The sequence below is a fragment of the Durio zibethinus genome, chromosome 23 (assembly GCF_047325235.1).
Source record: "Durio zibethinus cultivar Kanyao isolate XHJ-2024 chromosome 23, ASM4732523v1, whole genome shotgun sequence".
In the NCBI taxonomy this organism is placed as follows: Eukaryota; Viridiplantae; Streptophyta; class Magnoliopsida; order Malvales; family Malvaceae; genus Durio; species Durio zibethinus.
In genome coordinates this window covers 10680426-10695496 of record NC_143184.1, presented here as the reverse complement: position 1 = coordinate 10695496, position 15071 = coordinate 10680426, and the positions used below count along the sequence as shown (strand labels likewise).

General features: G+C 34.0%; 3 protein-coding genes across 38 annotated transcripts in view; 2 read left to right on the top strand and 1 right to left on the bottom strand.

Moving 5' to 3' along the window:
- LOC111314613 (disease resistance-like protein DSC1) overlaps window positions 1-707 on the top strand; it is a 44226-nt gene extending 43519 nt beyond the window's left edge. For all 24 annotated transcript variants that reach the window (XR_016332855.1, XR_016332854.1, XM_089753189.1 and 21 more), the window contains one exon: window positions 112-707. The gene's annotated coding sequence lies outside the window, so the exon portion shown is untranslated. The remainder of the gene's footprint in view (window positions 1-111) is intronic.
- A 406-nt stretch (window positions 708-1113) lies between these two features.
- On the top strand, window positions 1114-9090 carry LOC111314607 (disease resistance-like protein DSC1). 10 transcript variants are annotated; one of them, XM_089752100.1, is made up of 6 exons: window positions 1114-1946; window positions 2089-3193; window positions 3289-3594; window positions 3737-5943; window positions 6071-6122; window positions 7186-8006. In XM_089752100.1, exons 1-4 carry the CDS (start codon window positions 1477-1479, stop codon window positions 5885-5887), a joined length of 4032 nt encoding a protein of 1343 aa, XP_089608226.1. In that variant the 5' UTR covers window positions 1114-1476; the 3' UTR covers window positions 5888-5943; window positions 6071-6122; window positions 7186-8006. The 10 variants fall into 10 exon arrangements, with proteins under 10 accessions (XP_089608226.1, XP_089608232.1, XP_089608231.1 ...); XM_089752102.1 differs by lacking the exon at window positions 6071-6122 and adding an exon at window positions 8048-9089 and having other exon boundaries at window positions 1115-1946; window positions 7186-7343; XM_089752101.1 differs by lacking the exon at window positions 6071-6122 and adding an exon at window positions 8043-9089 and having other exon boundaries at window positions 1115-1946; window positions 7186-7343.
- Window positions 9091-9281: 191 nt separating this feature from the next.
- LOC111314606 (uncharacterized) lies at window positions 9282-14754 on the bottom strand. Of its 4 annotated transcripts, none has more exons than XM_089752109.1 (7): window positions 13846-14754; window positions 13732-13768; window positions 12626-12862; window positions 12469-12516; window positions 10770-11212; window positions 10528-10629; window positions 9282-9674 (listed from the first exon to the last, which is right to left on the bottom strand). In XM_089752109.1, the coding sequence occupies exons 1-6, from the start codon at window positions 14139-14141 to the stop codon at window positions 10557-10559; spliced, it is 1134 nt and encodes a 377-aa protein (XP_089608235.1). In that variant the 5' UTR covers window positions 14142-14754; the 3' UTR covers window positions 9282-9674; window positions 10528-10556. The 4 variants fall into 4 exon arrangements, with proteins under 4 accessions (XP_089608235.1, XP_022771862.1, XP_022771863.1 ...); XM_022916127.2 differs by having other exon boundaries at window positions 9282-9721; window positions 13846-14753; XM_022916128.2 differs by lacking the exon at window positions 9282-9674 and adding an exon at window positions 9743-9986.
- Window positions 14755-15071: the final 317 nt, after the last annotated feature.

Below are 15071 nucleotides of genomic sequence, written 5' to 3'. Positions count from 1 at the left end.
CATTAGTTTATGGTTTCACTGGCAATGGTGCTCATTTTCAACCAACATTGAATGAGAAATTTTCAATTAAAGATGATATACGATGTTGTTTTATTGCATCTTGCCATGCAGCTAAAGCAGAGGTAAAGAGATCAAATGCAATCCTAATAAGATCCAGCCCAGCTTTCCTCGTGATTGGACTAGGCTCACCATGAAGCTGAGTTTGTCATTGCTATTATTCAAAGATGCTTGCAGTGAGAAAGACAACGGTGAACATTAGTATATACTGACTACAATTATAGTTTTAGCCCCGATGAGGTTGGAAAAGGGGCAGCCGTCGAGAAATTGGAAGCAAGGACAATAAGGATGCCATTTTCCTGACGTTGGGGAATCAATGATTGAATGAGATGGCTGATAATAGGAAAAGACCATGGTGACCCTTCTACTCAAATGAAACCAGGATGAAATTGAAGTTTTTGCAGTAATAGGAGGGATGACCAAGCCTTTAAAGAGCTTCAACTTTTCTTTGAGATTCTGTGCTTTATGCCTGGTGCTTTAACTGAGACTTAAAGGCACTACAAGTTCTCGACAAACCTGTCCTTTCTAGATCTCATTCATTATGGTTCATCATGAATTTTAACTATTTTTAAGTTCTTCTGTGTCTTCTCCGGAACTACTATAGTATTTTTCTGTGATGAATGATCATTTTCTACCTTATTATCGGCTCACTTTGTAGTATTCTTCAGTTTTTTCTTTTTTTTTTAGTCTTTTGCTCATTGAGATATCTTAAAATTATTTTATTTAAGATCTAAATTTTTTACTATTTATATTTTCAAATTATTTTTCATGATTTTTAATTTTTTGATATTAAAAATTTTGGAATTTCATTTTTATAAAAATTTTAAAAATTTAATATTGAATGTAATCAAGTCAAAACATTTTTTTTTAATTTTATGAAAATAAAAAGGTCTCAAACAATATGAGATTGAAGAAATATTGTATATGAATAATATAAAATAATATTTTATTTTTAAATAATTTAAAGCATAAATGAATGAATTTTAGATAGATTAAACTCATAATAAAAAATGTCATTTTGATTTATTTCATAAACACTTTTAAAGTTTACATATTAATGAACGAAAGAATTTCAATTTTTGTAAAAAAAAAAAAAAACTTCAAATCATATTGTTTTCAAATAACTGAAGTAAAATCAAACCGGAAATCATCCAAAGAAAATTGACCCTTTTAGAAAAAGAAAAATAAAATCTTTGGAGATTTTATTTACGAGAGGATAGGCTTCTCCAGTGTTTTAATTTGACCATGGTCATGCAGTTTGACCGTTAAAGAAAACAACTGAAGAAATAAAAAATAATAATAAACTTGGTTTAGATTGTCGCCTCCGATTTTATAAAAACTGCTGTGTATTGGGATCCGTCCTGCTTTAATTGATACCATTTTGCTCCGTCATTCTCAAAATCACACAATCTTGCTTCCATGGCTTCCTCTCATCAACCAAAGCATGATGTTTTTCTCAGTTTCAGTGGTGAAGACACTCGCAACAACTTCACCGCTTATTTATATCAAGCTTTGAGACGGAAAGGGATCGCCGTCTTCATGGACGAAAACGAATTGAAAAAGGGGCAGAAACTGTCTCCGGCACTGTTGAAAGCAATCGAGGAATCAAGGATCTCGGTAATTATTTTCTCAACAAACTATGCTTGTTCATCATGGTGCTTGCAAGAACTTTTCAAGATCATGGAACTGAACCGTGCCAACAAACAAGAAGTAGTGCCTATCTTCTACCATGTTAGTCCGTCCGATGTTCGAAAACGTACTGGGAGTTTTGAAAAAGCTTTTGCTGATCATCAAGAAAAGTGGGCATACAAATTGCAAGGGTGGAAAGATGCTTTTACTGAAGCAGGCTATATAAAGGGGTGGCATATAGTGGGAGATAAATCTGACAGGTAACAAATCTTCTCAATGCTCTTGATATTTTTTATATTAATTTTAATTTTTGTAGTTTATAACGGAAAATTTCGTCGCTAAAACCTGATTTCCGTCCAAAAAAATATTGATTTTAGTCCATTCATTTTATGTATTTGTTAGATCCGAGCCTGATTACATGGAGAAAATTGTTGAAGATATTATAAAGAAGTTGCATTGCATGTCTCCAAGTGATGCTAAAGGATTGGTTGGAATAGATTCTCACAAAGAGCGAATTATATCTTTGTTAGCCGTTAATGAGAAAGACATCCCAATGATAATAATAGGAATTTGGGGTATGGGTGGTATAGGCAAAACAACTCTTGCTCAAGCTATTTATGATGAAGTCTATGGTGAATTTGATAGCTGCTGTTTCCTTGCAAATGTCAAAGAGGAGTCAACAAAACGTGATGGAATCACTTCTCTACGAGATAAACTTCTTTCTATAATATTAGAAGAAGAAATCCCCAATACTGGCACTCCCAGAATAGGATCCACATTCTTGAATGATAGACTCCATCGAAAAAGGGTACTTGTTGTCCTTGATGACGTCAGTGATTTGGACCAATTAGAAATATTAGCAATCAGTCCTGATCGCTTGGGTTATGGAAGTAGAATTATAATAACATCTAGAGATAAACAAGTACTTAAGAATGGATCAGCTGATAGAATATATGAGGTTAAGGGATTAAAATATCCTAACTCACTTCATCTTTTTTCTCTATATGCCTTCAAGAAAAACCATCCTCCTGATGATTTTATGGATCTATCAAATAGAGTTTTGGAATATGCTAAAGGGGTTCCTATTGCTCTTAAGGTCTTGGGCTCTACACTTTATCAGAAGTGTGAAGAACAATGGGAAAGTGCATTAAATAAATTAAAGGAACATCCCAACCCAAAAATTCATAATCTATTGAAGATTAGTTTTGATGGATTGGATGACACAGAGAGGAGTATATTTCTTGATATCACATGCTTTTTTAAAGGGGAAAAGACTAAGGTTGTTGCAAAAATATTAAATAGTTGTTATAAAGGCGTGCTTTTTGGAATAAGCAACCTGGTTGATAAGTGCCTGGTTAATATTATAGAATCGGATGATACACTTTGGATGCATGATTTGCTACAAGAAATGGGTTGGAATATTGTTCGCCAAGAATCCAAAGAGCCTGGAGAACGCAGTAGGCTATGGACTCCTACAGATGTGTCTCGAGTTTTAAAACATGATATGGTAAGAGTTAAGAGCATTATCTTATTTTTACTTGTTCATAAATTAAATGATAAAAATTCTCTTATTTATACTTTATAATTTGTTGTTTGTGATAGGGGAGTAAATCAATTGAAGGGATATTGCTAGACATGCATGGAATTGATGAAATACAATTACATCAAGATGTTTTTGCAAAGATGCATGATCTCAGGTTTATCAAATTCTATTATTCTCAGTTTTGTGGAAAGGAAGGTAAATCACTGCTTTCAGAGCAGGATCTTAAATCTCTTCCAGGTGAGCTCAGTTATTTTCAGTGGGAGTATTGCCCGTTGAAATCTTTGCCATCAAATTTTAGTCCTGAGAAGCTCGTGGAATTAAGATTACCGAATAGTAACTTCAAACAACTTTGGGCAAAAGATCAGGTATATATACTTTAATATTGTGCTCATCCAAAAAGAAAACATAATTCATTTCTTTTCTTTTTTTTTTCCATTTTTGAGTAAAACTATAAATTTAATTACAGACTTTAAATTGATGTAGTTATTCTTTATTTTTATCCTACAGAATCTTGTGAATTTAAGAGCTATTGACCTCCGAAATTGCAAGAATTTAACAAAGATCCCAGATCTGTCGAGAGCCATAAACCTTGAAGAATTGGAGGTTAGTGGGTGCATAAGCTTGGTTGAGCTTCCATGCATGGTTCATTTGAAATTTCTTGAAAATCTCTGTCTTAGTGACTGCCCAATCACAATATTTCCAGAAATTCCTAGAACCATAAAGACATTAAACTTGAGTGGGACTCAAATAGAAGAAGTGCCTTCATCAATTGAGTGTCTCAGAGAACTTGCTTCCTTACAAATGAGCCATACACGAATTAAAAATCTTCCTAGTACTGTTGTTAAGATGAATTCCCTTAGAACAATCTGTCTCTCTCATTGCCCAAACGTTACTTGTTTTCCAAATGTTTCAGAGAACATAAAAGACTTAATTTTGAGCAATACTCAAATCAAAGAGGTGCCTTCATCAATCAGTTGTCTCAAAGAACTTGCCCTTTTAGATATGAGTGGCACAAGAATTGAAAATCTTCCAAGCACTATTGTAAATATGGAGTTCCTAAAAGCAATCCATCTCCGTCATTGCCCAAACATCACCCAGTTTCCAAATGTTTCGAGCAACATCAAAATCTTATTACTGGACAACACAGCAATAGTAGGAGTGCCCTTATCAATTGCTAGGCTTGAAAGCCTGTCCATGTTGAGTATGAATGACTGTACAAGGATTAAAAGCTTTCCAACATGTATTTGCAAGCTGAAATGTCTTCAACAACTTTGTCTCCTAGGCTGTTCAAATTTAGAGACTTTCCCAGAAATAGTGGAGACTATGCAACATCTAACTGAGCTTGCTTGTTTGAAAAGATTAAGTATAATAGTGTCACCCATCTTGAACGACCACATATTTCGTGTGAGGTGCAATAGAAACTTGAATGTTCTGAGTGTCGTGCTTAGCAGTAGCTTTAGCAAATTTCATGTTTTGACAACTCTAGATCTGAGTGGGTCAAATATAGTAAAAATTCCCATGAGCATCCAACAACTTCCCAATCTAATTTCTCTTTACTTAAAATGTTGCAAGAGCCTTATAGTATTGCCTGAGCTTCCACTATGTCTACAAAACCTAAATGCACATGACTGTACTTCATTAGAACTGGTGTTGAGCAGAAGACAGTTTTGGGAGAATTCTTGCCTACTCCACATGTTATTTAGTAATTGCTTTGATTTGGATCAAGATGTAGTCGAAAAAATAGTGGCCAATGCACATCTTAGACTTCAATGCATGGTAGAGGAATGGGTGAAAGAAAGGTCAAGGGGATTTTATGAAATAGTACCCGATAATATTCTTGATAGAGTTGTTGCCAGTAGTGAAATTTCAGAAAGGTTTGAGTACCGAGGCATGGATTCTTCAATAACTATCAAGCTGTGTCCAAATTGGCAGAGTGAGAGATTCTTGTGTTTTGTTCCATCTGTTGTGGTTGATTTCAAGGTCAATTATGAAGACATTGGTGTTCAAATTGTTTGCGAAATTCGGCTAAAAACCAAATTTGGTGATTGTCATAATTTTAGAAGTAGATGGACTTCACCTATGTATTATGATGAGCCCATGTTCTTTGAGTCCAATAACATGATCATTTGGTTTGATAAGAATATGTTTCAAAAAGACAAGCACTATGAGGAGGCCTCGTTTGAATTCTACATCACAGCTAAAGATGATGGAAGGCGTGTAGATCATATCAAGGTGGAGAAATGTGGTGTTCATGTATTTTATGTGGATGCTGAGTGTTATACTGAGTGCAATGTCGAATCCAACAAAAATTTCAGCTCTAGTGAAGAGAAGAGGAAACCGCCCCTTCAGTTTTTGGAATCAAGTTATGGAATTTCTGCTTGCTTGCCACGCACTCAAGATGATGTGGACAGATGCAATCCTAAAATGATACAACGCCAGCCAAACTCCCCGATTCATTCAAATTGGCTCTCAATAAAAGGAAGCAGTCTAAATTTTGGCAGATTAATACATCAAGAAAGTGTCAATTTTGACAATGGCCATGATGATCCCACTATCACAAAAGGACATTGGAGCAGTGGAAGTTTCAGCTTTGATGATGAGGCTGATGATGAGATTGAACAAGATCAAAAAAGATTGAAGCTTTTTCATCTCTTTTGATCAAATTTCTGCTTTATGCATCTAATTAACAAGGCCAAGGTTGATTTCAAGGAGAAGTAAGTTCACTTAATCCATTAGTTTCTATTTTATATTTGCTTGAAAGTAACATAAATTATGTAAAATTTTTGGTTTTGTTGGTTTTATGTTGTTAATTGCTGTTTTCCTGTATTTCCTGGGTACTAGTTGATTTCTGATTTCTATGATGAAGTTTGATTACCACATTTATGTCAGCCAGGTAAACCTTCAATTGATCCTCCCTAAACGTTTATTTGCATGACTTGTATGTGTTTGGTTTTGCTTTATCTTGATATAGGTGTTAATTAGTTGATACCTTCCTTAGGATCACTAAAACCATTTGGGAATGCAAAAGAATAGTCTGATCTGATACCGTTGAACTTGTAAATATTGGTGTTTCCATTATGTTTGTCATTACCAGAAAAAATTCTCAGCAAAATATTTTTCTCTTGGATTTAAAATCGAGGTTGGGACAAATAAAAATTTTTTTTCTCACATTAGAACGCCTACCTTTTTCCTAAATTACAGTGGTTAACTTGAATATGACTTGATATATGTTATGACGTTATCAAGGTAGAGAATCGACATCCCCTGCAGCAGGGTATTATCACTGGATGGTCCAATATTTAGCTTCTATAATTATGCAATACTGGAAGTTTATGTTCTTTCCTTTAACTTTCATGTGGTCTTCAATTTAAATGCTGCACATTGTATAATGTCAATGTGGTAGAAAGAACACAAACACCAACATTAAGAATAGGGAGAGTTAAACTAAAATACTAAAAGAAAGGCAACTAATTCAGCATGTTTAGTATTGAGGACTAGTGGTGCCAATATCTTGTTTACATCCATTATGTCTTTCTCCTTTCACCCATGGAAAAGACAGTTACAAAAAGGAGCTGAAAGAATGAAACATAAATGAAAAATGGTCGGGTAAAGTGTGAATATATTGATTACTGATAGAGGAGGTCCTTGGTTTAACATTTGTAGTACGAAAACCAACAATTTGTCCTTTTTTTTTTTTTTATAATTAAGGTTGTTAAGGATTGAACCTGGTTACTGGAACTAAAAGTCGAACACTCTACCAACAGACCATGTGGCTATGGGCGGAAAACCAACAATTTGATTATGCATTTCCCTTAAGTACTTGAAGAAACTGCACTTCTTCATATTATATTTTTCTCTGAAGTTTTAACACTTGATTGTAGAACTAGCGAATAATTTTGAAAAGTTGGTCACAGCCTTGAGGTTAGCATTGACTTTTTAAATTTGCTACTATGAAGGGAATGAAGATGCAAGTGATTGTTCTAAGGAAAGCAGATTAGAAAACAGAGAGTTTAGGGAACGCTTGATAATAGGAAAGGCCTTGATACCACTGCAGAATGAAGTTTACTGATCGTTTACTTCATACTTGTGTCTGGACTGAGACTTTGAGGCAATCGTAAGTCACTTTTTGAAGCTCTTTCTGGTTTTTGGACTTTTTGAGGCACCATGACTCCTGGCGTTTCTGTCTTTACTTGAGAGTGTAGGTCACCTTTGACTTGTTATGATTTATTTAGTTTGGTGTTTCCTCCAGATATCATCAAAGGATTATGTATGATGATCATGATGCTATATTTCAGAATTAGTGAAAGTTGCTCTGTTTTGGAAACTCATGGAATGAACCTGGAGTTGGTTATTGGTATATTTTGAATTGCAATCTTTTACAGTTTCTTTCTCCAGCTAGTTTGGTGTGCTTATATTTATCCCACATGGAGGGGAAGGATTTGGAACTTGAGATTTAGCCCAGTCAATTCATGTATAGGACAAAAAAAAAAATTAGGTCTTTTAATGAATAAAAAAAAAAAAAAAGATAAGTCATCTATAGGACAAAAAGGAGAAATATAAAGAGAAAGAAAATTTTAAAATAGATTTTCTTTTCCATTTATCACATTGTGTTGGTCAATTTTTTTTTTTTTTTGGCTAGATATTGGTTGATAATTTGAAGATGAAGTTTATTAACTATTTGATGGCACTATCTATGATCACAAACCAATATAATTTTATTATAAATTTCTGCACCATTTTTTCTGTTTTCATTTCCCCTTGATTTTTTTTTTCTTTTTTTTTTGGGATAAGCTAAAATTTTGTTTATCCAAAGACCAGGAAATCCTGCTGCAGTTGGGCAACATACTGCTAGAAACAGAAAAAAATAAACTAATCCCAGACAATATGGCTGTAGCTACCAAGCTGCCATCTGATTGGATCAGGTCAGCAATGCCCTTAAAAGTTTCTGAAACGGAAACAGGCTTGTGACCAAATAGCCTGTTGTTCATCTCCCTCCATGTGTGGTTTATAGCTGCATTCCAGGCTATGCATAGGAGAACTGCAACGAAGGACTTACTTGCCTTTTAAGTTTCCATTTGGCCCAAGTGAATTGTGAATGCCAATCCCCCATTGTCTGTGAATCCCCGATAGAAAAAGAATCCTCTGCCAGGTATCCCTTGAGAAGGCACAAGAGAAGAAAAGATGGTCTCTTGACTCCATTTCCGCACTGCACAGTAAGCAATGTCTCCTCGCACGTTTCCCTCTCACCTTGACTCTTTGTTTCTGATCATTCAATCCTGTTTCTTCTCCTCTTCTCTTCTTTCTCTCAGCTCATCTAATCAGGTAAAAAAAAAAGGCTAACCTTCCAATATCATGACTGCTAGCTAATTTGGTTTTGCGGTTGACTAGTTATGGCTTGATTGTGAGCTTTATTCGGATTCATTGCTTGGGTTTTGGAAACAAATGGTGGTTTTAGCCGCCTAGGTCTAATCATATTGTATGTCAATGGTCACTGCATTTTGCTTTGATGATCATTTAGTTTGTCTATGATATGATTTTTGACATCATTTAAGATAATTATAAATGATGCTTGCTGCTATTTCCTGAATTTTCTTATTCCGAAACCAAACTTTTTATCTGGCTTTTCGAGACGAACATCCGGGCAGACAAAGTGGTAACAAAAATGAAGACATGGGATAGAAAAAAGATTCCTTTTAAAGCTCCTTTTCTCCTCAGCAGCTGTCTTTGTTACAAAAAATAAGACATGAGATAGGCTTCTTCATTCAATTTTTTGTAGAAATTTATGTTTCATTCCAACTAATTAAAAAAAAAAATTTTCTGGGCCACAACTTGTAGAACTTAAAGTCAACCTAAATTCCAGTATACATATTTAACTACTGTATCAAATATATGTAACAAAATCATCATATCAAAATATCAAAATTCATATGAATACATCAAATATAAAATATATATTTTATTTTTATTAAATTAATATATAATTTTTGTTAAAATTTTATACCGTATTATTTTTATGTAACCTAAATCTTCATGTAACATAATCATTTCAGTGTTTAAATTTGTTTGGTCTAATCAATGGTGGTCTGTTTTTCTTCACTTTTGTCTCTCGCTCCTTATTCACTGGTAGGAAGGTATCAACCTCATGAGAAATATAGACCTATGAGTGTCAAGATTATGAGCTAATGAAAAGAATTAGTATTATATTCTATAACCTAATATGTTTTTTTATTTTTTCGGCTAATATATGTTCAAAAAGGAATATCAGGAATCAGGTTTTAAGTGTTCAGATGAAAGAGACTGAGTGCTTATGCCAACTGCTTCAAAAAGATGGTTGAATGAAACTTCCTTCAGTAGGGAATCCGAAATGACGGCACAGAACAAGCCGCCCAGCCTCCGGAGGCTCCACTTTGCCGCAGATCCACTCTGGTTTTGCCCCGAGCCACTCCTTTACCCATCCTTTTTGATTCAGAATATGAACATGAAATATACAAACTTTGCAAGCAAATTACAAGGTTATAAAACCCAAGTTATTCCCTATTGAGACATCAACATGAAAAGATAATTACATCTTCAGCCCCTCCAAACAAAAGCCCTAAAGTTTCATTGAACATGGCACCATACGTGCATGCATGAAAATTCCAAAATCATACAAGGACAAGCCTCCAACAACTGTTGTCACTTGAAAGATGAAAATCAATACAGCCAAATCAATCACGGGGCATTTTCAATTCAACATTATCATAGCAAATTGAAACCTCTGTCAATTTAAACATAACACAATAAAACAATATGATCAAAAAAAAAAAAAATACACGAGGACAACATGATTAAAAATTTTAATAAAAATTGTGTATGAATTTGACAAAAAATTAAAAAAAAAGTGTTTCATGTTAAATATGTCGATACGAATTGTGATACCGTAATTTTTATATTTTGCATATATTTGACATGAAATAGACAGATATGGATACATGAATTATCAAGGTTATAATAAACTATTTCATTTTATAAAAATATTAATTGAAAAAACACATAAATAAGGTTCATGCATGTGTTGGCATACAGACGTGTCTTTCCGCATACTAACTCATAGATAAAAGGTGATAGCATGGGGCAGTAAAATTATGGATTTATTAACTCAAAGGACAACCAATTAAGATAACACAATCCCCTGATTAAATTGATTTCCTATTTTCACTCTAAAACATGGCTAATAAACATTAAGATTTTTTCCTACCACCCAAACAACCCCTATTGACCAATCAAAAAAAAAAAAAAAAGGTGGAACAAAATACAACCTCAATTAGTAGTCTGATCTTTCCCCTACTCAGACAGCAGTAGCTGTGGGCCTGAAACAACCAACATTGCACAATCCAACAGATCTCATCATCTCCCCAAAGCTGCATCAGATTTCAATTCTAAAAGTCAATCAAACCAGTATTGTTTACACTCCTGCCATCATAAGGACATAACTAATACAGAAAACAATAAAACAGGGAATATAAAGGCAAAAGAATTGGTAGCATGAATTCAAACTAACCGATCAATGCTGTTCCTTGCTTTCTCAGGTGGGTCCGAGCCATTGCAGAATTTGCCAGGCCGATCCACGCTCTTTCTTGATTTTTCTCTCTTATCAGTGCTGGTTATTCCTTTTTCTCTACAATCAGTGCTTAACTGTGGCATTTCTCTTTGGCCAGTACTAGCCCAAAACGTTTCTCTCTGATCTGTGCTTGGTCTCGATGTCTCCCTAAAATCTGTGCTGTTCCGTGGCTTATCTGGTTGATCAGGAAGTGGGGCAGAACCTTTTCTTAGATCAGATTTCTCTATGGCTGAAATGAATTTTTTGAGATGCTTGATGTATTGTGGATATAGTTCCAAGTCACAATGATTCCCTCCTTTAACCCATAAAGGTTCATATTTCTCTTTACAAAGTTCCCAAAGCTGCTTACCATGGGACCAATCCACAACATCATCAGCAGTCCCCTGGAATGCAACAAAAACATATAAATAATGGTTGTATAATGAGCATACTTCTGAAAACATTAACGATACATTCCAAGTTTACAAATGTCAATAGCATCAACATACAGCAATCATTTTGAGGATAAGTGTCACTTATTAACAAGATGTCTGCCAACAGCAAATCATAACCTACTTGTGTTTCTAGTCACTAACAAGATATTTGAAGACTTGGAGAACATTATTGACAAATAGACACAAGATCTTGCCTCCGATCACATTATTTACGAACACCATATATGGATACATGTGTCTTAGAATTCTAGATAGACACCATGAAGTCATCAAGCAATTGGCACCATGTAGGAAAACCATGATAAGGCATTGGAGAGTCAACCTCAAATTCATGATCTACCGAGCACTAAGAAAAGGGTAAAACTTAAGAAAAAGAAACAGTTTTATGCAAAGCATTGGAAAACAGTAGGAAGCAAGAAGGATTGAGGAAGATATTTTTCAAATTGCCAAAGGTCTATTATATGCTAAAAATGAGTTTGGATGAGGTATTTCCATTGAGAAAAGAAAAATCACAGCAACTTAAAACCAGCAATTCAAATACTAGAAATTATAAATTGGACATTTAAGTTAGGGCTTCCTCAAATTGGGATATTGTATTTCAATGCCTGAAAAACAGTATCATTTAGATGAAGCTGACACTGTAGAATTTGAAATCTTTTTAAAAATATGCAGTATTTCAAAAAGATCTGTGGATTTTCCAATTCCCCCATCCAAACACACCCTAACTAAGTCTCCATATGGTCTGGTAAAAGAGCAAGTGACCTTAAGGCTTCAAAATTTATTCATAGCATTTGCATACATGAACAAAAGTAATTTAATATAAAATCCAGTAGCTGTAGTAGGTCTCATACTTGTTACGCAGCCAACAAGTGGAAACACATAAACCATAAGAAGCATATGAGCTCCTATGTGATCATTTGTTAGAATGGTAACCCAAGATCAAACACATAAAGCTTAGGAACTAGAAATATGCATAGCCCAAAATGAAATAATTAGAAACTTGAAAAAAGAAATGCATGCAAAGCAAATTTATAGCAACAGTTGCTGCAGTACCAATGCTCCGTCAACCACTGTTTTCCATTTCTTTAAAATTTGAACAGCAGTCGCTTTTATGTGATCAAACCATGTCATAACATGCAAACTTTTACAAATATGGAACAACTACAAAGTGTAAATCATTACAAACAAATCAAAGAAATACTCACATGGAGTACCAGAACAGGACAATTGACAAACGGTATTTTGTCGATATTCTGCATCATGAACAGGGAAAGAAACATTAAGATAGAATAGTTGCCAAAAGATAATGTAAAAGGTTAAGACATTAAGTTATATAAATGTGCATGGAAAATTGGAAAGAACCTTATATATGTCAAACCAGTAAGTATTCTTCACTGGATACAATACTCTTAGACCAGACAAGATTGGGCTGTGAAGTACCACAGCCCTCAATTTAGGTAACCGAGTTGCCAAATCTAGAGTCGGTCCACTCCCAACCGATTGACCATATAAGATAACATCTTCCTCCTTCACTCCATAATTTTCCCCAAGACATCTATATACAGCTTCTATGTCAGCATAGGTGTTCTGTTCAGTTGGCTGTCAGGGAAATTGAAAAATAAGAAAAGATATAAAAACGCACAACTCAATGATACTCTACAAATTCTCCAACAAAAAGTTCTTCAAAAATAAATAAATAAATAAATACTTGAGTTGGCTGCAGAGAAAATTGTAGAAATATAGATGAAACTCTATGCTTTATTATTAGGCTTTTTTAATTTACAAAGCTAAGAACTGAACCAAATCAAATAACTGCACTAAGTATTACAATATTGCTTTCTTTGCAGAATAATTCAAGGAACTAATTCTTTGTTTCAGATCATGAATATGAAAGCATGAATATGAATTTGGTTTGTTATAAATACTTTGTAACATAGACATTATATATAAACAAATATAGATTTAACATATCTATTTACAAAAAAAAAAAGGGTAAACGTTTAACATGCATATGTACATAAGATAATATGAGAAAATGAACTTATAAAATTCAACTTTCTATTTACATATTTCGAATTCACTACTCTATATAGCCATAACAAATCCATGGAGATTACTATTACTATAATCGTGTTTTGCATAACAAATCCATATTTTTCAAATTCAAGTTCCCAAACACAACCTTAAAGAAAAAACTAAAATGTCTTAAATTCCAGATTCATCAAAATTTTCAATTTTCTAACAGCTGAAATATCAGTAAGCAAACATAGAAGCAAAGTGGTGACCAAGTAAAAATTGAAGACAGAAGCTCCTCCCCTCACAACTCCCCAACTTTCTCAATTACTATCTTACAAAATGAAAGATCCAATGTTGGAAAACTTCTTCCTTCACTCCACTCTTTCCTACCAACCAAACAAATAATTAATATAACAAAAAATAAAAATAAAATAACCAATATGTGGAAATACCTTCCCAGTTGACTGCCCATATCCAGAATAATCATACCTGCGAAAAGCATATAAATAAATAAATAAAAATGATCAATCAAGTAAAATGTCTCAGATTACGCTTTTTCAACTTACCCCAATAAGTTAACTCTGAGATGTAAACTGAGTTCACTGAAAAGATCATACATTTGGCCCAGATCAGCTGCATTACCGTGTGAGTAAAGCACAGTCAACACAGCTCTAGGGTTCTTTATATACACCGCCACCACCTGATTTCCTCTCTTAGTTCCCACCTTTAAAATGTCGACGTTCTCCCTCGCCACTACCCCATTCATCACCAGCTTCCCTCCACTCTCAACCACCGTATACGACGGTGGATTCGGCGGAAAAAACGCAAACTTCGCTGCCATCGTTGACGTCACACCTCCCATTATCAAAAATATATAAATAACAAGAAGCCTTTAGTTTGAGTTTCAAAATATTAACATTTCGTCAGTAGAAGCCAAAATAAAAAAAGAAAAGAAAATATTGATGGGTTTTCTTTGTTTTTTTTGTTTAAAAATGTAGAAATCAATTCAAACATTATTTACTTTCTGGTTTCTGTGAAGTGTTTGGGGAGGGAGAAAATGATGGATGTTTCAAAATATGAAAAATTTCAGTGAAAACAAAAAAAAAAAAAAATATTGATGGGATCCTTTTGTTTTATGTTTGCCTTAGGATTTTTCGAGTGTATGGGAGAGAAACTGAAAGAAAATATGGTGGTGTTGTTAGGGTCCAGAAGGAGGAAAATCCGGCGAGAAAGAGGAAGAACAGCACGTGTGGTGGAAGTAATAAGTAAAGAGAGAGGAGGGATAGAATGATGGTGACCGATGAAGTGCAAAGTGACACGTGTCCACGTAGGGCAAAGACTGGGGAAAAGTAAAAGCAAGGATCGATCATTGTTGCCAGCTTTTGATTTTGTTTTGGGGGTTTTGGACTTTGTTTTTGGTCGGATTGGATCTTTCAAAGTGTGCTAACGGCTGGAATTGGCTGTGCTGTCTTTGGTTTGGACATGTCCGTGGCGGTGATAGGGATTCAATGTTGTCCTTTTTTTCTTGGATTTGCATTTCTATTTAACTTTTTAATTTCTTTTCATCATTTGCAAAATAAAAATATTATCATAAATTTTAATTTTATATATTACAATTTTTCATATTTTACGTTAAAAGACTTAAAGATTATTTTACTATATTATTTTAAATTATAATTAGGTTACTGAATTTGAAATAAAAAATATTATGCTACTGTAATAATTGTACTACATCACAAGTTTATATAACATGATGTTCATAATTTGTTTTTAATTAAATTAATTGATCAAA